Below are 26,353 nucleotides of genomic sequence, written 5' to 3' on the forward strand. Positions count from 1 at the left end.
GCAAAGTTTCGATTTTTTTTTCATCCAGCACCTGTAGCCACACCTGCAGCGACGGAGTGACTGAAGTTATCTTATGGGCGTGTCTAGCGTTGCTCAGATAGTGCAGTGCATTGAGAGGATAAAAGGGGGGAGATACTTTTCGTTCGCCTAAGTGGCTAGCAGAAAATTGTGTATTGAGCAGTGGATGTAAGGTTAGCACCCCACACGTGTCAATGAACTATAGGTGACATCAGCATTGGAATGCTCTAACAGAGCATCTGCGAACATTATCAGAAAAAAAAATGATTTTTCACACGTGATAAGAATGAGACATCCTACTATACTCATACGCATTGCTTTGTCCGCCCTGGCCGGTACAAATTCCAATGGCCTAGATCTGCACTCTCTGTGACATGTAGGAGATGATACTCAGTACACGAACGGACTTATCGGCACGATACTCGAAAAAAATGCCCATGCGTCTGGAGATGGACGATGTAGTCAAGAGATAGAAAGAAAGAACAATAAACTTGAAGAAACATCGATAACAACCGACTGCCAGAAACGTTTAACGGCGCGTGTTTCGGCAGTAGGAACGCGTAGCAGCAAGCCGTACGGAAAACGCTAGGAATCGGCACCATTCGGCGAAGTACCGATGTTTTTCCACATAGCGCTGGCAGCTGCCGGTTGTCTGATTACGGGGACTTCGGCCAACATCCATACGAACACATCGACGACGGTGCAACAACTCTCCGGTGAGTTACGTCAGCTCAGCAAACAGAGCACGTATCTCTAGATAGCCAAGTGCGAAGTGTATACCAAAGTTGATGGCAGAAACAGGGATATGTGAACGAATGACTCAATGCTCTTCGTAGAAGCCAGCTACTAAAGGTTTGGCGGCTGTGAGTCATTCAGGAATGTATGCCCTTCATGAGGAGCGTGAATTGCTGTTGAGTTACCTACTGTTGAGCGCCAGATAAAGTTATGGGAAATCAGCAAAGATGTTTAATAATATATTGTGGTGATTCTCCCTCAGGCATAAGAGTGCGACAAAATTTCAGGTGAAATTCAACAGATAACATAGCTCGCAAAAAAAGAAAATATAGCTGAAATGTTTCTCGCTCAGGTTAACATCACATTGCCAGTGCATTCGCAGTAATGAAATAAGTGTATATGTCACTTTTAGGTGGGCAGTTTATATATGGTGTAAAACTCTCGGGGCCTTCGAAGCAATCTACAGGCTGACTCGGGACTACCCCCACTGGAACCTCGTTTAATTTTATAGCAGTTAAGCAATTGCCTACTTCTGCCGTTTTCAGCCTGTCTGTCTGTCTGTCTGTCTGTCTGTCTGTCTGTCTGTCTGTCTGTCTGTCTGTCTGTCTGTCGTCTGTCTGTCTGTCTGTCTGTCTGTCTGTCTGTCTGTCTGTCTGTCTGTCCCGTCTGTCTGTCCGTCTGTCCGGCTGTCCGTCTGTCCGTCTGTCCGTCTGTCCGTCTGTCCGTCTGTCCGTCGCCGTCCGTCCGTCCCGGTCCGTCTGTCCGTCTGTCCGTCTGTCCGTCCGTCCGTCGTATGTCTGCTCTGTCTGTCTGTCTGTCTGTCTGTCTGTCTGTATGTCTGTCTGTCTGTCGGCTGTCTGTCTGTATGTCTGTCTGTCTGTCTGTGTCTGTCTGTCGGTCTGTCTGTCGTCTGTCTGTCGTCTGTCTGTCTGTCTGTCTGTCTGGCTGTCTGTCTGTTGTCTGTCTGTCTGTCTGTACTGTCTGTCTGTACTGTCGTCTGTCTGTCTGTCTGCTGTCTGTCTGTCGTCTGTCTGTCTGTCTGTCTGTCTGTCTGTCTGTCTGTCTGTATGTCTGTCTGTCTGTTCTGTCTGTCTGTCTGCTGTCTGTCTGTCTGTCTGTCTGTCTGTCTGTCTGTCGTTGTCGTCTGTCGTCTGTCTGTATGTCTGTCTGGCTGTTGTCTGTCTGTCTGTGTGTCTGTATGTATGTCTGTCTGTCTGTCTGTCTGTCTGTCTGTCTGTCTGTCTGTCTGCTGTCTGTCTGTCTGTCGTCTGTCTGTCTGGTCTGTCTGTCTGCTCTGTCTGTCTGTCTGTCTGTCTGTCTGTCTGTCGGCTGTCTGTCTGTCTGTCTGGTCTGTCGTCTGTCTGTAGTATGTCTGTCTGTCTGTCTGTCTGTCTGTCTGTCTGTATGTCTCTGTCTGTCTGTCTGTCTGTCTGTCTGTCTGTCGGTCTGTCTGTATGTATGTCTGTCTGTCATGTCTGTTGTCTGTCTGTTGTCTGGCTGTCTGTCTGTCTGTCTGCTGTCTGTCTGTCTGTCTGTCTGTCTGTCTGTCGGTTGTTGTCTGTCTGTCTGTCTGTCGTCTGGCTGTATGTCTGTCTGTCTGCTGTCTGTCTGTCTGTATGTCTGTCTGTCTGTATGTCTGTTGTCTGTTCTGTCTGTCTGTCTGTCTGTCTGTCTGTCTGTCGGTCTGTCTGTCTGTCTGTCTGTAGGTCTGTCTGTTGTCTGTCTGTCTGTCTGTCTGTCTGTCTGTCTGTCTGTCTGTCTGTCTGTCTGTTGTCTGTCTGTCTGTCTGTCCAGGCGATCGCGGAAAAGTGGATAGACGGATGTGGATCAGCAATTATACGAACGGCGTCGCGTCACCTTGTCGTGCGATATGAAAACGTTGGGATGGCGGCGTTTTAACCTTCGGGATCGTAAACAACTTGTGCGCCACAACGCGCTTTCCGCAGGAACTCATGTTTGCATCTTCATTTGGCTCACCCTGGCAGCCCCGTGAGCGCGTCAGCGATAGTACGCGCGCTGCGATTGGCGTTTCCGTCTTTAAAAGCGTGCTGCCCACCAGGAGCGTGAGGTAGGAAAGAAATGCGAACCGTCCATGTGGCCTCGATCCGGCAAACTTGGAACGTTTCACCGGAGCAAGCAAGAGGTCAATCACCACCTACACAGCTTCGCTGGTCATCCACCCTCACAGAGTGGAATGGCACTGAATTTTTAAGCATGAAACGCTTTTTGCTGCCGTTGTCGGTGACCTTATAGTGACCTTGAGCCAAAAGCCAGAGTTGTTATCCGGGCACTCAAACGATAACATCCGGGCATCGTTGCGAGAGCTAAACGAGATCATCCGAGCAACCAGTCAAAAGTTAACAAAATGCGGTCTCTGGCCCCCAACCCTTTGTACAGGACCGCAAAACAAACGCTGGTTACTGCCCAAACAAGTTACAAAAATATTGCTTCGGAGTTCTGTTATTGATATTGTTCTTGTTCACAATATCACTCAACCTGTAACTTCTAGCCCATCGAAGTTTTATTTGCCATTTTCAATAGCGACGTTCAAAAGGCAGGCACAGGGCACCATACACTTCAGTACTTCAATACAATATGCTTACTACAATATACTTCAATAACAAAACCAAAAGTAACGTTCCCTGTAACACATGGAATGAAAAATAGAGCTTCATATTTAAAAATTTCGCTCTCGCTTGAATCTTCAGCTACAAAAGGGCATATTTATGTATACCCAGCAGCCAGAACGAAAAGGCTAATAATATCAATGATGCATGCATTCTGAAGAATAAAGAAGTAGGCATTTGGTTGTGTCGACCAAATAACAGAAGTTTAATAAACGTTCGACAAAGCAATTGTAAGCTTGGAATAACAAAGAAAAATGTGATGTAGACTGATACAGAATAAATATTTCTATTTTAAGGCTTTATCCATCCAGAAATAGCAACAATTGAGAAGGAAATAATAGTTGCCTCATAAATGGAGTGTCAAATTCCTCATTATATGATATTTTCCTGCGTTGACCTGCATTATACTTTTTAAACCTCACGTGTTCGTTATCAACGAGTGAAAACAATATTGTCATAGCTGAAGGTAATTGAAGACATACGGTTATCGATGGTGAAGTGCAATTATACAGGCGCGCATTTCCCGTCTTCGTACAGTCCACTTTTTATATTCGCATACATAAGCCTCAGAGACGATTGAGCCTGAAATGAAGTTGTCATCTTGGCCTTAAAGACGACAAAGAAATGTTACTTCTGAAATGTTTCAGAATATATAATTTTCTATTAAGTTCATGCTGTTATGCGGGACCTTAATAATATATATATATGTATCATGTATGACAAAGATTGTATGAGTCGAGACACTGATTGACTGAAAACATTCTGTAACTTTCAGGGCAAAGCAGGTAAATAAATTTAGAAACTGCTGCTTTCTCCTCCCTCCTTCTCTCCCATTACTTCTGTCTGCAATGAAAGGATACGACGTATTCGCACGCTGTCAGCGCGAACGCCGGTGTGGCTGCACAACATTACATTGCCTATACGCAAGTTCGTTCATTATGTCACCGTCATTGCGACGGGGCATATTGCTTGTTAGACTGCTGAAAATGTTCCTAAGAACAAGAGGCTCTCCTTGACGTGTAAAAACGTGAAACATCTACTTGGGCGACGATGCACGACTTCTCACCCGGACACTAAATTTTCTTCATGGAGATGTTCGCTACCTGTTGAATTTTTCTATATGTGCAGTAACACGTTTGCTTCCAATAACCATTGAAAACAATGGCCATCAAAACTCATGAACAACATAGTTTTTTTTTTTCGCGGGCTTGCGAAAAGGAGCCACGTAGCAGCCGATTTCAATGCCTTTTGGTTTGAATGGCCATTGCCAGCGAGCGTGTGACTGTGCTATTAGAGACACAGTTTTGATAAAGGAGTGGTGAAATTTAGAAAAAGGTTTACTAATTGTTGCCAGTCACTGAACATAATAAGCCCAGACTGCTCAGTGGATGTGCAGTGGACTTGATCGAGTGGATGTATTTCGCTTCGTCTAGTCACCTCGTTTATCGCACTTTGTTATGTTAGGGATACGTAACACGCTCAAGTCATTTAAGTCTGTGGTATGTTTAGACCTGAACACGTTAAAAGCAGACGCTTGGCCGGAAAGCCGTCGACGGCACGCACTTGCAGTGCTATTATGCGTCTGTAGCTAACGCCATCCTTCTTCATCCTCAAGAGATTACTAAAGAACGCCACACTCCCCGATGCCTCTGTGGCCATGTCGCTCTGCTGCTGAGCACGAGGTCGCGGGTTCGAATCCCGACAGATGCCGCCGCATTCCGACGGTGGAGTAATGCAGAAACGGTTGCTTACCGCGTTTTGAGTTCGCACTTAACTACTCCAGCTGGTCTACGTGAACCTTGAGCCCTCCACTGCGGCTTCCCTCATAACCCACTCTGCAGTTACGGGATGTTAAGCCCCATATTTGCCTTTATTGGAAATTAGCATATTATTGTTTCCTTCTGTTAGTATTAACATTCGCGATACGTATACCAACATCTCCGCTAAGACGGCATCTTGTGGGTTATTTATTTACTTCTGTCTTTATTTATTTATTTCAGTACTCTCAATATTGTTACGTGTAACTGATGCCCAAGGCTATTTACACTTTATTTACAGGGAAGATAGCGGAGGCCAAAATGGCCGCGCTATATCAAGCGGGAACCCGTTGTCTTCCTTCTCCTCAATGTAGCCACACGGTGGCGGCGGCGGTTCCGTAGCAATATAAGGCAGTGGGAATTATAGAGGGGGGTGGGCATAAAGAGCAATAAATGTATGAAAAGATTACAAACGTGGCAAAGTACAACAAATACAAAATCAAGTAGCTAAACCACATAGAATTGCATGTGCCATTATACGTTTATGAGCCTTATAGTCGCCAATTAGTTATGCAAAATGCACTTCAAGCTGGTGGGTGCATAGTTGCAAGAAATAATGGAGAGAAGGCTTAGCAGCCGCTGTCGCGTTCTCCTTTAACTTACAGATTCATGCTATTTTCACAGATGTAAAAGGGAGCGCCACTTTTTGCAAGTTGCTCGCTCGTGCTTGTCATTGCGCCTCGCAGAATGAAAAATATGAAATAGTGGCCACTGTTCGTGCCAATATTTTAGAGTTTTAGTTCTCTCAATCCCATCATAACTACATATATACTTAGCAGATGACTTGCAGAATATTGAAAAGACTGAAAAAGGTGTCCACTGAACGTCAGAACGAGGCTCTGTTTATTCGACGTTGGTCGGCCAACACTATCGACTCTCTCAATAAATACTGAACGCAGACGCACTTTGCACCGTTCCCTGAACTCTCAGGTACTCTTCGAACGGTCGGTGATTTATGGATATTGTTCCCTCTGCGATACTTCGCAATTTGTATACCGAGCGTATGACCGTACGTCCCTGATTGCAAGGACACTCTATAGACGTTTATGTGGTGGGTAATCCTAATGAATTGGAGGCGACAGAGCACAGGCAAAAAGGTGAACGATTTGTTTTTCTATTTGGCTGCCATATTCAAAGAATGGGAAGCGATGAAAAGGGAAGATTCCCGGGAAGCAGTGGTATCACTGTTTGGCGTGCACTATGCAATCATAAGGTAAAGAATAAGGTATACCGCCCCGGTACTTCACAATCTCCTTGGAGAGCTCCTCGGTAGAAGCTTTTGACCGAGTTCTGGCCAGAAGTCTGGATGTATGTCTCGAGGTACCACGTGCACCAGCAGGTGATTTAAAAATAGCGGAGGCTCGCCAAACTTCCTTTCGGGTACTAAGATTTGTTGAGATGTGCCACCATTATTTTCGCCTGGCGAAACAGCATGCTCATCACCTAATTCTTCAGGAATTAAATAATGTTAACGGTGCACATGTAGACGCGAAGTACAACAATGCAGCAGTATTGTCAGAGAGAATAAGTTTGGGCCAGCAGAAGCAGAGTATATTGCCATGGCGGCTATCAATTCCAGAGGTTTCGACCAAAATACCGGGTACCTCTCGTAAATGTGACCTACCGAAAATATCTGTGAGGCAAAAACCAATGCTGCAGCGATGACCACTTCGATAGTTACAATATGGCGCACAACAAATTTCCCAACTTATAGCAAAAATTCACCAAGGGCGCCAGATTCTGGGTAAATAAAAATAATAAATTACCATTAGGCCTATTTACAATCCTGGCAAGGTTTAGCATGTAGAAATTTTAGCTCATGGAAGGAGAGGCAAACAATGCTCTTCCTGCGGTGGTCTCGGTTGATTATTCACCTTAGGCAATGATAAATGTCCTAGCAGTAACATTCACGGAGCTTTCCTGTACATTTTTATGCGTCTCAGTATGTCCGTATTATAGAAAGGAGAGAATTCTTTAATAAGATGTCTGCGATTACAAAGGCTTACAATGAGCAGCGATCTAAAAGCTCAAGCAGTCATCTTGATTACCACGTGATGCTGCGATCAACCAAAAAATAAATATAGAACTAAGGTAAGTCTTTCCGAATACGTAGTAAGTAATATCGCTTTATTGAAGTTCAGTGTCAGTACAGGAATTCCTATTTTGAGGAACTCTGGCTAAATTACATACATCTAACATTTATGTTTTTGTTTTTTTCTCACCCCTAAGTATACCTCACATGTGAGGGGGAGTCATTTATCTTGCGCATTGTAACATGAGCACATGAGTACCTGTAGTTTATTCTCAAGATTCATTGTTTTGTCTTCACAGGTATATGTGAATCTTTTGGTAACACGTTCTGCAATGTACCATGCAAAGTGTCACCTGGCGCACGCGACATGTTTTTCTGCGAATGCCCCAAGAACACGATGTACTTCGACGCCGCCGAAAGAGGCTGTCTGCGTAAGTTGTTTCTCATCTTCTTGCATATATCCATCTATGAGCTTTCGTCAAATCAATACAGTATATGTTGCTATTCACATGCTCCTTAATTTTCTATGACTACTTCGCGCACGCTAAAAATGCGTGCTCCCTCAAAATTACATCTCAGAATTCTAATTTACGAGGCTTATTCGAGAAGTAAGGGCCGCTTGCTTATATTGAAATATTGGCTGGTCAGAACGAAGTTTGACACATGCAACGCCATCTGTTGATTGTTTTTGAAGGCAATGAAGTTATTGTTTTCATTACCTGTTTTGATTGATTTATTTATTCAATATATATAGCAGTCTGCTTGTTGGTGAATGCAGACGACAATTTCTGCGAAAATTGTTGCTCCCACCATTTGCCAAGTGCATGCTGTGATTCGATTGTTGTCTGCAAGAGGATCACCAGCTGCCCAAATTAATGGGGAACTGTGCCTTGTTTAAGCACTTAAACTAAAGGGTGAAGGAAAGGCTCGACAATGGTGTCCAGACTTGAAATATCGCCGCACAAATGGAAATGATGAAAAGCGGTGTGGCAGGCCCAGTATTCGGAACGATAAAATCGCTCAGCACGTGAACCTAGAACTGCGATTTGATCGATGATTGACATTTAGTGGTTTGGCTGATGAAATTCCTCTTGTTTGACGCATCACTGTTCAGGCGATTGTAACGTAAAAGCCGGGTATCATAAATTATGTGCAAGGTGGGTACCGAAAATACTTACCGACCAACACAAAGTCTGTCAAGCGGACCAGCGTTTTCAGACCTCTATAGACAAGACGAAGATCATCAACTTTTCCCACAATGTTACAGGCCAGGAGACGTAGATATCCTACACCAATGCATAAACAAAACCATAGTCAATGCGATCGCACCATTCATCTTGAACAAAACTGAAGAAATTCAAGCGATCTCCATACCCAAGTCGGATAATGATGGCTACCGTTTACTGGGACGAAAACGGCGTTCATTTGGTTGATATCATGAAACGTGGGACAACAATTACAACTGGCCTGTACTGCGAAACGCTCACCAAACTGAGGCGTTCGAGCCAAAATCGACGGCGCGGTGAACTGTCGCCCAGAATAGTCCTCCTCCATGAAAACGCCTATCCTCTCACCGCTGCCGGAATGAAGGAGAAAATTCAAGATCTCGGATAGAAACTTTTAGATCACCAAATCAGCAGTCACAACCTTGCACCTAGCGATTATTTCCTCTTCTTGCACTTGAAACAGTGGCTTGGTGGACAACTGTTTGAAGATGACGAGAAACTCAAGACCGCCGTTGTCAACCGGTTCCATTCTCAGGCGGTGGACTTCAATGCAGAGAAAATAAAGAAGCCGGTGCAACGTTATGGAAAGTGCCTAGAAGTTAACGGCGATTACGTAGAAAAGTGAAGTAGGTTCGTAAGAAACTAAAACTGCCAATAAAATCTTCTACCAAAGAATGTATATATTTTTTATCACCAAGGGCCCCTTACTTTTCGAATATGTTGGACAGTGTTAAACTGTCCATGTTATAAGTTGTTGGTCAAACATAGGTGAAGACAGGCGCGCCGATGCTTCATTAGGTGGACCGATTATTGCCAAAGGGGGCCTTGCCATCTTTGGCATGTTAATTTTAATGGGTTATTAGAGTGACGTCACGTATAATGTGAGCCTCGGTGGCAAGAGAAAGAGAAGTAAGAAGAAACGACCAAACACCTCCTGTGTTACTTCTCCGTATACGAAGATGAGAGGAGTGCCTTTCGGACAGCTTTGGGGCACTTAGACGACAGGCCTTTCACAGAGAGGATCTTGGGCCCGTGGGCTCGGGCGTCTGCTATGTGCAAGGCCACAAAGGCACTGCTGCATTTCTTGAAATGCACCAGCCTGTATGAGCGCCTTTAACTAACTCAGCGATGAACGTTTGTGTGTGTAACAGTGCAAAGTGCTAACTTCTCTTTTTCTTCTCCTTTTTCAAACACCTTTTCCTCTTCCCTAGTGCAGGGCAGCCTACCAGGCTCAGCCTGGTTCACCTCCCTGCCTTTCCCTCAGCTATAAAAACAACCGATAGCGACTGTGCAATGACAGTGACATTACGTGACGTGGTAGTTTGATGTAACTTATTTTAGCAGTTTTTCATACTGAGGCAGTTTTAGATTAACTTTACTTTAAATCGTCGCGTCTTTCTCTGTCTTGTTTCAGCCAAGACATCTTGCAAGACCACAGAGTGTGTTGTCGGCCATTGTACACAAATAGATACCAGAACCGTCACCTGCTCCTGTGACCACGTCTCCAATCTTACCGAAACATGCGAAGGTAAGCCACGGCCCACATATCATGCCCGTACAGGTGCATGCTTAAAACCTCCCTGCCCTAGCTTTACCTCCCTAGCTTTAGACGAATGGCAAATCAGCACTACCATTACAGTATCTCATTTGCTGGCGCGAAAATGCGAAGTACTGCTCTGCGAAATGTTAATATTTACTTTCTGAACGAAAACCCCCGACGAAGCTTGCATCTTGCTTGAAAAAGTGTTTCCTCTGTAAGCAGTGCACCCTGTAACATTACTAGCAAATGTGTAAATATAAAGTGCGTATGTGGTAAAAAATGTATATAGTATTTATATATTTTTCAATCGGATCGCATTGTATAATGTATCAATTATATGAATCCGCAACTAGCTAATGACCATAGATGCTTCTATCACCACTCATTGAGTACTCATTTTTATTAAGAGATAAATATTGCATTACGAGGAGTAATAGTGCTACAAGGAGACAAGGACAGATAAGGCGAGATGCACAAGTGCTTCTGTGTCTCGCCTCCTCTGTCGTTGTCTTGGTTGGCACTACCTACTACTTTTTCGTCTTGTGCGAGCGCACCTAGTCTGCTCTAGTTAAACATTTCATTTTTTATTACAGTCATGAAAATTTTAGGTATCTTAGCATGAGGAGTACTTTGGGTCTTTTACTTGTATTCTCAATGCAATTAACTCGATATAGCCAGTCACAAAAAGCTCCTAACAGAATCTCAGCAGCCTGATCTTCGCAGATGACGTTATCCTGTTGAGCAACGCTGGTGATGAGTTGTAGAAATGATTGAGAACCTTAGCCGACAAAAAGTAAAAGTAGGTCCCAAAATTAACATGCGGAAGACTAATGCAACGTTCAATAGCATTCCAAGATAACCAGAATTCATGGTCGGCAGTGAGTATCTGGAATGTGTACGAGAGTACAATTCAATTGGTCGCCGGAGGCCAGCATTATTAGAAGGAAGTTACAGAAGAATAAAAATGGGCTGGGGCGCATAGCTCAGGCATTACCGGCGGCTTATCGCTTATCGCTTGCAAAGCAACGTGTGTAATCATTGCATTGTTCCGGCTCTAACATATGGGACAGAAACATGTAGCTTAAAAAAGAAACATGATAAGATGATAAGGACCGCGCAACGAGGGATGGAACGAAAAACCATAGCCGTAACGGTGAGAGACAAGAACAAAGCGGTGTGGATTAGAGAGGAAATGGGGATAGCTGATATTCTAGTTAAGATTAAGAAGATGGAATTGTACAGGAGATGTAATGCACCGAGCAGATAACAGGTGGTCTGTTAGTGTAACAGAGAGGGTGCCAAGGGACGGGGAAAAGATCAGAGGGTGCATTGACATTAGGAAATTTGCAGGCATACGACGGAGCTAGGTCACGCTAAAGAAGAGTAAAGGGAGGTGACAGGGAGGATACTTCGTCCTGCAGTGGGCATAAACTAAGATGATAATGATGCTGCTGCTGATTATGGATTATGATGACGAAAAGGCTCCCGTGCTGATCGGGACAGCAAACATAATATCAGCGAAAACGGAGGGCTTTGTGACAACAAGCTTTTTGGAAGTGCCCATATAGCTCAAGATAACGAAGCTATTCAATGTAATTGTGGTCTGGTCCAGGTAAATCGTGATAGAGAATAAAACAATTGCGAAGGCTCGCGAACCGTTGTTTCGGGCTAAGTCCTATGCGACTTCGAGAGCAAAATTTAAGTTTCTTACGCGGTGTATAAATTCAATTCTACATTTTAGTTGTTCTCATAATGTATACCTTCATCTTTTTCAGTGGAACGGAGCTTTCGTGAAGATTGTGAAAGGAAAGGAGGCCGTGCCAAAGTGCCCAGTAATTGGGGACAGGGACCTGCATGCGACTGCGGCGAATGGTCAGCAATGGACGAAAAAGAGGGAAAATGCGTTCGTAAGTAGAACAGCTCCCGATACAGCTTTCTGTTGCTCAATACGTGGTACACAAATGTGTTTTGTAGCGTTAGCTACACTGGCCTAGCCAAGCCCGTTTCGCGCGGCACATCAAGGGCCGTGCTGCGCATGCGCAAGGATCAGTGATGTCACACGGCTTGCGCACCGGAGCCTCCGGAGCCGGCACCTCTCGCGCACTCCGCCGCCGCCGCGCGCGACTCACCGCCGCCGGTCTGCGCATTCCAGAGGAGTGACGTCGTAGCCGTGGTAGACGCACTGGCGCCGGCGCGCGCTCGCTGTGCAGTCGCCGTCTGACACTGCGCTGGAGCCGCTGCGCTTCTGACTGGCGTTTGCCAGTGTGGTATAGCCATGGAGAAGGAGAGCGCAAATGCTGCTCAACAGCGCAGGAGAACGGAGAAGCTTGACTCATCGGATCCCGAAGTAGTTGCCTGAAAATTAGCGGTTGAGCGTAGGAGGAATGAACAGAAGAAGGCTATATACATGCGCCACATAATACGTATACCGCGTGTGTGTCATTGGAGCAGCAGTAAGCATGACAATCAAGCTAATCCTTGACAATCTAGACAACCAGGAAAGCTAAGAATAATCAGCTGAACCTTTGCTAACGCTACGTATATCCTGGCATAGCGGAGCTAAGCCACTGCAACTTTTTTTTTTCCGAGTGTGAAAGGAGCCCGCGAATACACGCTGAATTGCCACGCGACTGGCCGCTCGAGGCGCTTTGCGTGTATTCGCGGGCATCTTTCACGCTCGGAAAAACACATTTATGTAGCACGTATTGAGCAACCGAAAGCTGTATCGGAAGTTTTTCATGTTGCTCTACAATTTTCTCATTGACACTTTGATAATTAGGACAGTACTTCTCGAGTTAGATAATAAATTACAATTAATTAATTAAATATCAGTAACAAAAAAATTGCTGGCGGCTACTCCACTGCACTAGAAACAATACGCACTAGGTTTGCTTCGCGTAACGCCGTTCTTTTTTTAAATCGTGCTGCGTGATAGCTGGGACACCTTGTATATTGTACAACCTGATTGCAAAGAAAGATATGTTGTTTGCCTTCAATTATTAACCCGGCGTTTTGTCTTTACGCCACAAAATTTTCCGACCAACGAGAGATATATACAGCTTCTCTGTAAAACAAACGTACTAAGCATCAGTCATTGCTCACTTCCCCTTTTGTGTAATACACGTGACAACGATAGTACCGGAGTGTAATTCAATTCGCGTACTTATTGCAGCCACTACTTGCTTGCATCCCGGAATCAACTGCCTGTATCTCTGCAATAAAAACTTGCTCGGCAAAGACTCCCGTTGCTGCCAAGGCTGGGATCCAAAAGATTGCTCGAGTAAGTGGCCTTTTTTTTTTTTAAGAGCACAGATCTTAGGACGCCCGTTCCGGCGGCGAGCGTCGGATGAAAAACGCGACGGAGGAAAGCGGAGAGGAGGGTGCAGCGGAACCACGATGCGGAAAGCGGAGGAGGGTATAGGCGAAATCGTGAGAAGAAAAGCGTAGTACGGCGACGATGGATACTAGATGCCGCCAGAGTAGCGCGCGTCGTCTGGGAGGTCTGTCGGCGGCGGCTGCTGTGAACCGCGGCCACGCGTCAACCACGCCCTTGCTCTCGCGATTTCCAGATTAGCGCAGGCAGTCGCGCCACACTTCGCTCCGTTTGCAACGTGCCGCACGAGACAGATTGTCCGCGCCAGCCAATACGGTATATCGCGAAACGAAAACACGTATAGAACTGCGCTCAAATTTCTCATTCGAGAGCATCGGAATTGTCGGTTAATTTTTGCTTAGGAGGCTATTAAAGGCAAACATTTAATGAGGGCCCAACAGCGAAGCACTGATGAACAAAGCAATTTATTTATTTACCCGCCGCGGTGGCTCAGTTTGCTAAGGCGTTGCGCTTCTGAGCACGCGGTCGCGGGATCGAATACCGGCCGCGGCGGCCACATTTCGATGGAGGCGAAATGGAAAAAACGCCCGTGTGCTTGCGTTATAGTGCAGGTTAAAGAACTCCAGGTGGTCAAAATTAATCCGGAGCCCTCCACTCCGGCGTGCCTCATATTCAGAAGTGGTTTTGGCACGTAAAAACCCCAGAAAAGAAGAATCTGTTTATTTAATTATTTATTTGTTTATTTATTGTTTATTTATTTCTTTGTCTGTTTGTCTGTTTGTTTTTACATACTGCAGCCATTTAGCAGGGCAATCGGAGGAGTGGATACATGTATAGCACAAATAAGCAACGGCACAGAAACAATGCCACAGAACATTAATATGTAGGAAAACAATGTAGTTCAGTGTACATGTAGTTCAAAGTACATATAAAGGAGAACCTTCTAGGACATTCAACAATTATTGTACGGGTAATAAACGGTGGTTACCGGATATTCGATACCATAAGTCTATGGTCAGCGGAAAAAAGCGTCATATTAAAAGGCAGTCCAACAATCACAGATAGATATGTTAGTTTCATGAGTATTTATGGTTGCCGATAATTTAGCATGTGTTAAGTAGATGTTCGGCAAGGCTGATGTTGATGTTGAAACCAACATAAACTGTTAATAAAACTTAATTATTGGAGGCTGAGGCGTTAAATAGAAGAGACTACTGGTACATGAGCTTTGTGTCGATGCTGTGTCTCGATGCTGAACACGGCACTGTGAGATCTGTCAGTCTTTTAAAGACTGACAGATCTTTCAAGGGCTACCTAAACACGAAAAACTTTATCTGTTTGCCTGTCACTCGATTCAATCGCCCGGCCAAAACCAGGCGTGAGGAGAGGAGGTGCAGATAGTGAAAGAAAGAGAGACAGACAGAGAGCGAGAGTAATAAATAAATGAATAAACTTTCTTGGCGAGGCGGGATTCGAACCCGGGTGCGTGTTTCTATTTGCGCCCAAGCCCAGTGCTCGACAGCTGGCGCCGCCATGCGCCGATCGCGCGTACCATGTTTCTATGTGGTTTCTTTCGCCGAGGCGCTCGAACGCAATCATATGGTTCAGTTTCAGTTTCAGTTTATTATCCATTCAATACAATGATTATGTAAACGATACTATACAGACGAGGGTCCCAAAGTCAAAGACTGCAACGGGACCCTCGGTTCAAATTTAAAAAAATGTATGCAAGGCATGGGTTAAAGCAGCAAAATTAACAACGTTGAAGGATGACAAAAGAACGCGCAAAATACAATACAATGGTAAGATACAAAAAACAAGGAAATGCCTATATCAACACGCGTAATTATACAGAACAGTATATTATCGGGCATGAAACTATTTACAAAGAATAAAACACTTCAATTCATGTTTGAATGTATTCAATTATGATATTTTTTTAAGTGGTATGATGTTTTTATGTGGTAGGTCATTCCATATTTTTATCGTTGAAAACTAGGACGTTATTTTTCCATAGTTGGTGCTACATTTAGGTAGAAGAAAGTTGTTGTTATGCACAAACCTATTGGAATTGGTATTAGTAAGTAAGTAAGTTGAAGTCTACAAAATCGTAAGCAAGCTGTTTCTTAAGCTATTTAAAGAAGATAATACTTAAATGATACTTAAACAAGCCAGATACAGGTAGAATAGAGTTAACCTTAAGAAGCGGGAGAGCATCTGAGTAAAAGGAACTGTTGGTGATTATACGAATGGCCTGGTTCTGTATGTGTTGAATAGACGAGAGGTGACAGCTATATGTGTTTCCCCAGGAAGCAATAGCGCATGAATACATGCTGTGGAAGCGTGGTTCAAGTGCATAAACTTCATGAATCCGAACCAGACTGGCTTCCTAGGTTAGAAGGGCTGATGTACATGCCCGAGTTTTGATTGTTCCCCTTTTCAGCCCTTGATGGGCTGGTATCATTGCGCACCGTATTTCTGTGTGAATTGAATAAAGGCAATAATGAAAGAAAAAAAGGCTGTATGGTCTAGTGGTTACGACGCTCACTTTGGCACCGCGGGTAGGCGACTTCGAATCCCGCCTTGGCTAAAAACTTTTTTTTCTTATTATCACCATTTTCTTTTTTTTTCTCTCTTTCTGTTTGGTGGCACGGTCGGTTGAGCCCCGGTGCCGCGCAGAAGCCGCGGTGCCGGGCGCCGACGCGAAGCGGTGGTCATTGCGGTGTTGCGGAGCGCAACGTAGCAACACCCCAAATAAAAAAAACTGCTCCAGTCAAGTAGAATGCTCCCTCCCTGATAGTGAGATTATATTTGGATCATGAAAACAGTGATGCGTTTATTTAGGAATAGCATCGATCCCTTAACAGCAGCCACAGTTGTGTCTAGCACGGTGGAAGAATATTTAGGTGTTGACACTGCGCGCGAGCGAGCGTCCAGATTATGTTCGGCCGCGCGCTGGCGCACCGAGTAGCTCTGCTGCTAGCAGATAGATGGCGCCGCGGCCAGCGGTCCCAGCTTAGCGGCGCCGGCGGCTTGGCATTCCTCTGCCTCCGCTAAATTTTCGTTCATAGTGGCGCCAGTATTACTCAAAACGCGAAGGAAATTCGTTATTTCAGATTAAGGTGATAAGTGTACCAGGCTGAATGCTTTGCTAACATGAACGTATATTGCGCAGGGCGTGAATGACGTGAACACGGATCGATCGGGCAGCACTCAACGCCCACTCACATTCCGCTCGCGCGCACATTTTGTTGCGGCCGATCTAGTCATGCATACAAGCATAAAAAAATGAAAGCGTAAGCCCGCGTGCTACCCCTCGATCAGAAGAAAATAGTGACTCCATCGGAAAATTCAAACTCAGAAAACCGTTCAAGCATCGTCACGCGAATTCAGTGTGGGCGCGATATAATTTAAGAAATGAAACGGCGCAAGCTTGCGATATGCAACGCACTAGAGCAAAGTGGGTGTTCATGGCTAGAACCTATGATGAGAAAGCACATAGCTATGTAAAGAAATCTTTCAAAAGATGATTTATCAGGCAGGACGAAGGCAAGCGTTTTATCTTAGATTACAATATCAGTAATACAGTTTACTTGTGAAAATATTTTTTATTTCAATTCCACTGAACATAGACTGTGTATATTATTCATTTGGCTTTCGTCGTTTGGGGAGCGAGTGACTCTTGCAGGATCTAAGAGGTGACTTTCTTTTTTCTTAAATTGCATATGAGAATGTGAGAATGTAAGCGTATTTGACAATGCATGCTACAGCGTGTCCACAAATACACTTATACCCAACACAATAATCTCATAGACTTTTTATTTTTATTTTGCAAAGACAGAATAATTAAAAAATTGTGCATGAAGCAGCTCGATAATTTTAATAGAGGATAGCCTTCCCAGAAGCTTACGCTCTGATACACTCCCACAATGCAAAAATGTTGAATAAAAACATGCAAGCGTGTAATATACACCGCACGCGCATTGTAAAGAACATTCAGTATCCAGGATGGCACAAATTTGTAAATCAGGCACACATCTGCACAGAAATCAGCAGTATTATACAGGGTGCACAAAGATTTAAAAACATGTAAATGTCACGTAGCTGAACAGAACCAAGGTAATGTTGTTTTCCGGCCCTTGGAGATACTGAGATTATCTTTTACATTTGGCCTAATTACATGATTAGTCTTAATTAATGAATCTACTTCTCAAATATTATAATTATATTAAAAGTTTCAATGAAAAAATTGGAGAGCAACATGAAAGACTCCCGATACAGCTTTCTATTACTCAATACACGCTACGTAGAAGTATTTTTCAGAGCGTGAAAGAAGCCCACGAATACACGCAAAGTGCCTCGAGGCAATTTGGAGTCTATTCGCGGGTTTCTTTCACGCTCGGAAAACACTTTTGTGTATCACGTATTGAGCAACAAAAAGCTGTATCGGGAATCTTTCATGTTGCTGTGCAATTCTCTCGTTCACACTTTTTTATCTAATTATAGCATTAGAAAAGTTGATTAATCAGTTATGAAAATAATTATTTAATAAGGCGGAATGCAAAAAATAATCTGAGTATCTCCAAGAGACGACAGACACCATTGCCTTGATTCTGTCCAGCTATGCGACATTTTCATATTTTTAAATCTTGGTGCATGATAGTTAAGACACCCAGTATATATCTTATACATGCAGCAAAATTTGCACAGACTGCTGTGGACACAACAGTTTTTGTGGCACACAGGAGGTTCTCTCTTCCGCAGCGGCTTTCGAGGTTTATTTGACCGTGTGAGGTTCTTTGGACAGTTCGGAAATAAGGTGGGAACTGTATTTGCAGACAGAACAGGGCTCTTTGGCGCGTCAAGTAGCACCATTTTATCGAGCTCCGCGTAATATGCCGTCGATATCATATCCTCTGAAAAATGCTTGGCGCAAACATGGTCGGTAGGCATTAGAGTTCGCTCTGCCCTCAGATTTACACGGCGCCACTGCTCTAGACGACCGCTGTCGGACGGCACTTTGAATAGAGGCACACGCTCCGCACAAGTTCGGTATCCAGAATTGCAGTTTGTGACGAAGCACTTTCTACCCATTTCAAACTCTCAGAAGACCGCTTCCACCTTTGTTGAGGGCCCGTGGAGACAATACACAAGCACAAGGTGATGAAAGGCGCGTGAACAAAAAGTGTGCCTTCAAAACAGCACGGCCGCACATGCAAGCAGAAAGCGCACAAAGACAGCGAAGCACGCGCCTTCCCGCCGAGGCTGGGACCGCATACCGCAGCGCCCTCTACGACGGCGCCGAACCAGCTGCAACCAAGCCGAACATAATCTGGACGCGAGCGAGCGGCGCTTTCGCGCGCGTTGGGGGGAGAGTGTCAGCACCTCTCCTTATTCTTACACCGTGGTGTCTAGTCACCACCAGCCTAGCGTGTTCTCCGTTTCAACGGCGGCGGCTAGCACGGCCGCCTGAATCGACGCGCGCGGCGGGGTTGGTACGCGCGACATGGTACGCGCGAGCAGCGCATGGCGGCGCCAGCGGTCGAGCGCTGGGCTTGGGCGCAAATAGAAAGACGCAACCACGCTTATAGAACATGCATTTATGGGAACCATATGATTTCGTTGCACCAACGATTGTAACAGAACTTGCTATGGGCGAGTGAAAGAGAAAATGAGAGCGAGGGAGAGACATTTAAAGAAAGAGAGAGAGAGAAAGAAAGAGAAACAGAGATAGAGAGAAAGAGAGAGACAGAAAGAAATGAAAAATGAAACGCTGTAAATGAAAAAATCGACGCGTTAGAAATGGTGTCGAAGAGACGCTACGCGTTAAAAACAAGCCGACTAAAGCCGCGGCTCTGTAGCCGGCTTTAAGCCAACAGTAATAAAAGGTCCCAACAGATGGCGCGAGAGCAGGGTGAACGCGGGAAATTTGAATTGAATTCAGTAAAACCTCCATTGCATCCGTCATTCGAGGAGTGAGGGGAAGAGTGTGAGGGGTGGAAGGGGGGAGAAGAGATGGTGTTACGTATCAGGGGCGGCCGAAGACTACCGTCTTTCGACGACATTTGCAGCGAAGCAAGCAAATATACGGCCATTTTTTTATATACACGCTGGAGTCTTGCTCGACATCACCAAATTTCAATCTCTTAGTTCGATGCTTGCATGACAAAAATAATAAAATATATAGAAACAAGATTAAATTTGAAGTAATAGTTCACCGAAAACCCACTAGGTGGAGAGAAGTAATTAAAATGGAAAATGAGACATCCACCTTATCGTAGTAATGTCTACAAAGGAAACCCCCTACGGGTTCCTCGAAAGAAAAGCATCGCAGTTGAAAAAAAATCGTCCTGGTTCGGGACTCGATCCCAAGACCACCGCCTTTCCGGTGCAGCCGCCCTGCCATCTGCTAACTGTCTGGTTAGCTCAGATAGTAGAGCGGCTGCCCCGGAAAGGCAGTGGTCCCGGGTTCGAGTCCCTGACCAGGACGAATTTTTCTTCAACTGCGAGGCTTTTCTTTCGAGGAACCCGTATGGGTTTCCTTTGTAGCAATTGCTACGATAGGGTGGATGTCCTCACTTTCCATTTTAACAATAAAATTTGTAAAAGGTGGTATGCCAGCGTCCGAACGTTACATTTCCGCCCGCAGTTGCTCAAACCTATGCACGTCGCACATATTTATGAAAGCGGTCTCCCAGGTTAAATTCACAACTTATTTCATTGAAAATAAATGGGGTGTATTCGAAACAATGTGCTTGCTTTAACTAGATTACCGGGTGTACTTACGCATCACTCGACCATACGAGTGTTTTTCTGCGAATAGGTCTTGTAAATTCAGATCGGGAGCAGCGCACAATTATACGGGCTCTCGCATGATGTGATTACGGTGTTTGTCAGTTGGCACCGGAAACCTTAAGTCTGTCGAGCAGACCGTGATACTGTTAGCTGCCACAGCAATGCAGCCCTTCATTCTCTTTCTTTTTCTTTTCAGAGCTGCCACGAGAAGGCACGTACTGTTCTCCTGGTACCATCTGGGATGAGGATGAGGGATGCATTGGTATGACTAAACGTATTTTGTCTAGTTTTTCTGTCCAATTTTGAGCATTTTTCAGGGGAATGACACCGAAAACATTGAGGTATGCAAATAAATTAGGCTTAAGTGCTTCATGAAATGCGTATTCTGTGATAAGTTATGGTTTTCAGACGAACTGCAGTAGCTTTGAATGTACTTCTTTTCTTGTTCAATAAAAATATAGAGTTTTTCTGTTCAAGTTCCTGTGGCATAAACTACATTAGGTGGCCTATGTTGAGGCACTGGCTTCAATGTAAACACGCTCGATGCCGATGATGCCTTCAAAACTATTCTCTTGGCCTTGTGGCACAAGGACGTCTCCAATTCATATGACTTAGAAATCATCACTTTAGGCGGAGTAAAACTCGATGTCCTCGCTTCTACTAGAAGGGTCTTCCAAATTTAATCGAGCTGATTCCTGAGGAAGATTACGAGCCCGGCGTAGTATATCGATGGGCTGTGAATTCATCACTGCAAAACTGGGAACGCCACTCTACAGCCTTGTAGTGCAAAAAAAAAAAAACTACAGAAACTTCAGACGCACTCATATATGTACTACGTACTAGAAACGATTTCCTGCACAAAAAATTAGTCCAAGGGAATGCATTTCTTTACTGTGTGCAATGCACTGGCAAATAAAGTGATGTGTTTCTTTCTTTTTTGGGGGAAAGCATGGCTCCCGGTGAAAATAGGGACGTCAGAATTCAAACCAGAAGAATCATTCTGACCATTGACGTTATAAACTAGAGAGCGATGAGTATTCTAAGAAATATAACGCCACCAGGCAAGATCAAAGTGCGGCGTCTAATACCTAAGGACAAGGCACTATATCCGGCGTTATCCATGATACTGACATATAGATATACTGAACGCAGACCTCCCGATATTTATAGAGTTTTCCACCTAAGGTGTCCACATCGCGCACATCGGCCGCCTCAGGAACATACGCTGCGTCAAGGATGACTCCACCCCATATCAACGTCGGCCACTTTCGACAAACGGTTCGTTCATTTATTCCAAAACCACTTTCTTGCAACATGTGCCTGTAGAACAGACCCGCGAAGGTGGTGCACCCAAGATCAGTGGCGTGGGCGGAGAACCACGCAGTTCTCATGACGCTACTTCCACAGACTGCCCTGAAATTAAAAAAGAGTTCACTATGGTCAAAGAAATTGTCAGGAAAAATTCTGCACACAGAGAAGGCGCTGAAATTGTACGGCGCCGCCGACGCATCCACTGACGGTATTCCAGGAAGAGTACGGTTGCTGGGAAGGAGGCCTCTACATCCACCACATTTTCTACCCTTCTACTCTGAAGTTCAGGGCACATCGGAGACATAATCCAGAAAGTCTGATTGCTCAGTTCTCTGAGCAGTCAGCAGTCAGTCTGAGCATGACAGAGATCATCAAGGAGCCCACGTGGGCTGCCCCTACCCTGATACACACCACACCGGGCAATGAGAACCCAGTGGAAGATAGACAGGTCATATTCATGCTACATGATGGTCAATATTACACGTTTCTGTGTGTGTTTAAATAACCAGCACACTACCATGGCCCAAAGTACAATGTACGTACACAGCAGGTGCACTGAATGCAGTGATGACATCCATTGAGCAGATGAATGCTTTACAAAAGTTGCCATCATTTCGTGCACAGAAGGTTCAAAAGCGACTTATTCGGTTTTCAGCACCATATGATGATGCGCTTCCTTCAAACAACTACCTGGGCGCACGACCACACCGTCAGCGTATTTTTGATTTAGTGTCTTTGTAGTAGGGAGCACGAAGTCGCGTGCTCGATGCTCTGCCGCAGCAGCCGCATTTCCATAGGAGTGAAATGCGAACGCGCCCGTGTAGTTAGGTTTAGGTGCACGTTAAAGAACCCTAGGGGATCAAAGTTAATCCTGGGCTCTCCCCTACAACGTCTATCATAGCCTCCAGCGTTGCTTTTGGACGTTGAACCATATAAATAAATCAGATAAATTAATCGCGTCTGAGTTGTGCCCACCTTGATCATGTACGCTTCATGTACTCTTCCTTTATCTTTTATCAACCTTTTATATATCTTTTCTTCTCCCCTAAGCTAAGGTAGTAAACCGAATATTGCCATCTGGTTAACCTCCTCCATGCCTTACCCTATATTCCTCCCTTTCCTTGTTAACGCTTCTTTTGTAGCGAGAGCTACATTGGCCGTATTCTCGCCGTTTCGCTGTGGTCGGTGGCCGCACAGCGAGCTGAGCCATTGCCTAGCAACCGCCGCAGCTGGCAGCGCCGCTCGCCGCGCCATCTGGCATGACGTCAGAGGAGGAGCCGGTGAAACCGCGAGCTGAGCCGTTGCCTAGCAACCGCCGGCGTTGCATCGGCGTTGCCGACGTTGCATCGTATATATAGAAGGGCTGGCTTGGTGGGATTCGTCGGCAGATATGGAAAGTGAGTCGGAGAGACTGAAAGAAGCCAGGCTTCGTCGTCGGAACAAATCCAAGGGGAGGCAGCGAGCCGAGGAGACGGAAGAAGAACGAGCCGCACGCCTCGAGAAGCGTCGTAAGTACGAAGCGGCCAGGCGAGTGCATTCAGATGAGGATGATTCGTCGTGTAGTTCGGCATCTCGTGCCAGGGCCGCGGATCAACAACGGAATGAAACCAGGAGGAGGCAACGAGCTGCGGGGACAGAAGAAGAACGTACTCGGCGTATCGAACAGAGACGGCAGAGTGATGCAGCTCGGAGAGCGTTGTGCCTAGCCGCCGATACAACGCAGTTGGAGGACGTGAAGGCTCGCCGTGTGACGGACCATGTGATTCGGCTGGCTGAAAATTCAAGTGTGACGCGCATGTTCCAAACGGACTTTACAGACGATCCTTTTGGATTTGCGTGGGACGTTTCCGAAAGAGTTTGGCATAACCGTACCTCTCGGTACGCACACCCAGGCATAACTGAGTTAAGCCACAGCCAATTTTTTTTAGACGCGACATAGCAAGGAACTGTATTGTATTGTATTGTAAATAAAATAATAAATAAAAAATTTAAAATCACCCTTTTAGCAAAGCTGGTACGTTATTTGAAGTAGGGCCATCACAGTAATTATTTTTTGTCCTCCATTTATCCCTCCCTCAGTGCAGGGTTGCAAACCGGACATATTCATCTGTTTTAAGAAGTATCTTGGTAATAACTTGAGCGTAATTTTGCAGTTTAGTTGGTTGTATCCGCGCGTATAAAAAGTGTCACAAACTACGGAAAACAGTGCTTGTGGGAAGGAATCCAATTATTTCATTTTTTTACTTTAGAAAATGCACTAGCAGGCATAACGCTGACGACTTCATAATCGTATCCTGTACTAAATTGGTATTACTTCCACGATTTGTTTTCTCCTAACCAGATGCGTGTATGGCGCACGAAGCAAGGCTCCTCTGTCCGCACGGGTGCAGGAGTACGACCGATGCGCTGAAACCTTACGAGTGCAACTGCAAAGAGGGAAGCGCTTTATCCGACGATGGAGTCACGTGCACAGGTATAAGGCGATTAAATGCCGCCGACTGGAGTCATGTTGCCCAAGTGTACCCACTAATGTACCTCGAAGATTATTAACGCGATTGCGTTAAGGGCCCCTTGCCAAAGAAAATCCGGTGTCGGCGTCGGCGCCGTAGTCGGCGTCTCGTGAGCGAAAATTGCCCTATGTATTCTATACGGCACTAAAGTCTTCTATCTCCAAAGTTGCTCATACCTTGTCTAACATTCTTTAGAAAGTTATTCCTCGAAATTTTGAGACTCACATCTCACAAACAAATGTCACGAAATAAAACACCGGCAGCGCATGCCTTTGATGTTAAATCGCCTCAGACTGAAATATTATAAGTGCGAAACAATAACAGAAGATCGGCCCATGCAAGAGGCCGCGTTTCTACCAGAAAGCTCGCCTTCGTGCATAGCGTTCGCCGCCAGCGTTTCCCGGTAAACATCACGGTTACATAAGCTACAGTTGGCGGGAAGCGTAAGAAGCTGTCAGGGATATTCGAAAGCTATCACGTTCCACTCTTAAAGGCGAAGCTTAAGCATACTCCAAAAGTTTTATTGCTCTTCCTTCGGTCTAACTGTGCATCGCTCGACTTATCAAAGAATGGTACGGTTTCCCAGCAAGCTTATTTTGTATACTTGCGATATATTTCGACACTCTGGTGGGATTGGAAGAATGAGAACAAAACGGCTAAAATAGTAAAGACTGTGCCATAACGCTTCGCTTAAGGCGCATGCAAACACATTATCGGTGACATGTCCTGCGTTTTATTGTCTATCAACGAAATAAATATGTGATTCGCAGCTGGTTCTCAAATTTCTTTGAACGGTCGGCGCACGCAGACCATGAGGCCCATTCCTGCGGTGCCTTGTCCCAATATTGCGCCGCCGTTTCAAGTTTGATGTGGTTATTTGTCTGGTCCGCATAAGTAGATGATGCAATGAGTCTGCAGTTTTTCGCCGCTCTTTAGCTGTAAATTCTTCGCTTCTTTACACAGGACAGGACAACAAGCCTCGCAGGCTTGCTGGGTAGCCCAACTCTGGGCTACCCAGCAAGCCTGCGAGGCGGCGAAGAGGCAAGACCTCGATGTCCCCACGTGGGAGGCCCAGGCCCAGCCAGCTAAACTGCTGGTTTAAATAAAAGTTTGTTCCTCCTCCTCCTTTACACAGGACAGTTTTAAGGCAAGTCCCACAGAAACGTTACTATCGAAGTATTTAACATACTTTTTGCCATCGCTGATATACGTCTCATTTCCTGCGCTCTTTTGGTTCCACACATTCGCATTCCCTCAAGGAGCCTTCCGAAGACTGAGCAAGACTTAATTAAGGTATCCGCATTAGAGGGCTTATATTTTGGAATGAGGTAGAATTCCCGCTTAGTTTTTTTTTTTTTTTTTTTGTGAGGCAGCCTTTTATTGTAAGTTCTTTTTATTCCTCGCCAGCAGATGTTTTCGCTCCTCTACGCAGACTGACTGGCTCAAATACGCGCGTCCTTAATTTGCACTTTTGCCCGTATTTGTTCTGCTATCCTTACATGTTCTCTAGTGACATTTATCGTAAGAATTTGTTGTTTTTTTTTTTTTCAGAATTATCCAAAGTTCGTTCTTGCAGTGACGTGGAAAAGCAGTTGTGCCGATCAGACCAGTCCTGCTCCGTGAAAGGCACAGAAGTCGTTTGCAAATGCGCGGAAAATGAACAGCTCGTCGATGGAGTCTGTACAAGTAAGAGTTCAGTTCACAAGTTGTAGCGAAACAGTAATCAAATATCAGTAACATTCGTGGTGAGATACTGGTGCTTATCTAGAGTAGAAAGCAGAGTGAATAGCAAGAAGCTTTCACAATCCCAAAAATAAAAGTGGTAGCGATATCAGCGTTCGTGCAGCTGTAGTTATCAAGGCTTGCTTGTAAAAAATCTTGGCCGCACGGACAAGCCATAAGCAATAAAAAGCATGGTCTGGAAGTCTCACGCCGTTTAAGGTGTGTCAGTATCTTGAAACGTGACTTGACAACTTTTGACATGAACCTATAGAATACAAAGAGGTCACAAGAATTAAGCCGGAATCGAAGTGATCAACAGTGGAACTGTGTGATATGTATGTTACGTGTTCAAGAGTATTAGCGCTATGTATAAGAGCATATATCAGCATGTGCGTAAAACACTGCCTCTTCATGTGACAAGGAGTGGCCGGTTCCATATTTGAGCGCCCACATAGCTTTTTTTATCATGCCGATAAAACGATTATGCGGATCTCACGCACTGCCGCAATCGGTTTGAGCGGAGCTTTTCTTGGTGTTTGCGAGGAACGCTGTTTATTTATGGATACGATTTGCAAGCAGAGCACACGGCGAAGTCGTACGCGATTTTACCGGTAAGCGCCTCGCTCAAGGCAAATATGTGGCACTCCAGCACCACTGACAGGGCTGACCGGAGCTAGCCTGACAAC

The 26,353-nt window shown here is 45.1% G+C and overlaps 1 protein-coding gene across 1 annotated transcript in view; it reads left to right on the plus strand.

Moving 5' to 3' along the window:
• The first annotated feature begins 541 nt into the window (after positions 1–541).
• The window catches only part of LOC119456949 (neurogenic locus notch homolog protein 1-like), a 218,918-nt gene continuing 193,106 nt past the window's right edge, over positions 542–26,353 (plus strand). Inside the window, exons 1-7 of the mRNA XM_049669151.1 lie at positions 542–734; positions 7,529–7,660; positions 9,870–9,983; positions 11,771–11,902; positions 13,168–13,275; positions 20,321–20,386; positions 23,777–23,908. Of these exons, the coding sequence (XP_049525108.1) occupies positions 635–734; positions 7,529–7,660; positions 9,870–9,983; positions 11,771–11,902; positions 13,168–13,275; positions 20,321–20,386; positions 23,777–23,908 (784 nt within the window). The 5' untranslated portion in view covers positions 542–634. The remainder of the gene's footprint in view (positions 735–7,528; positions 7,661–9,869; positions 9,984–11,770; positions 11,903–13,167; positions 13,276–20,320; positions 20,387–23,776; positions 23,909–26,353) is intronic.

Source organism: Dermacentor silvarum, chromosome 6 (assembly GCF_013339745.2).
Source record: "Dermacentor silvarum isolate Dsil-2018 chromosome 6, BIME_Dsil_1.4, whole genome shotgun sequence".
Lineage (NCBI taxonomy): Eukaryota > Metazoa > Arthropoda > Arachnida > Ixodida > Ixodidae > Dermacentor > Dermacentor silvarum.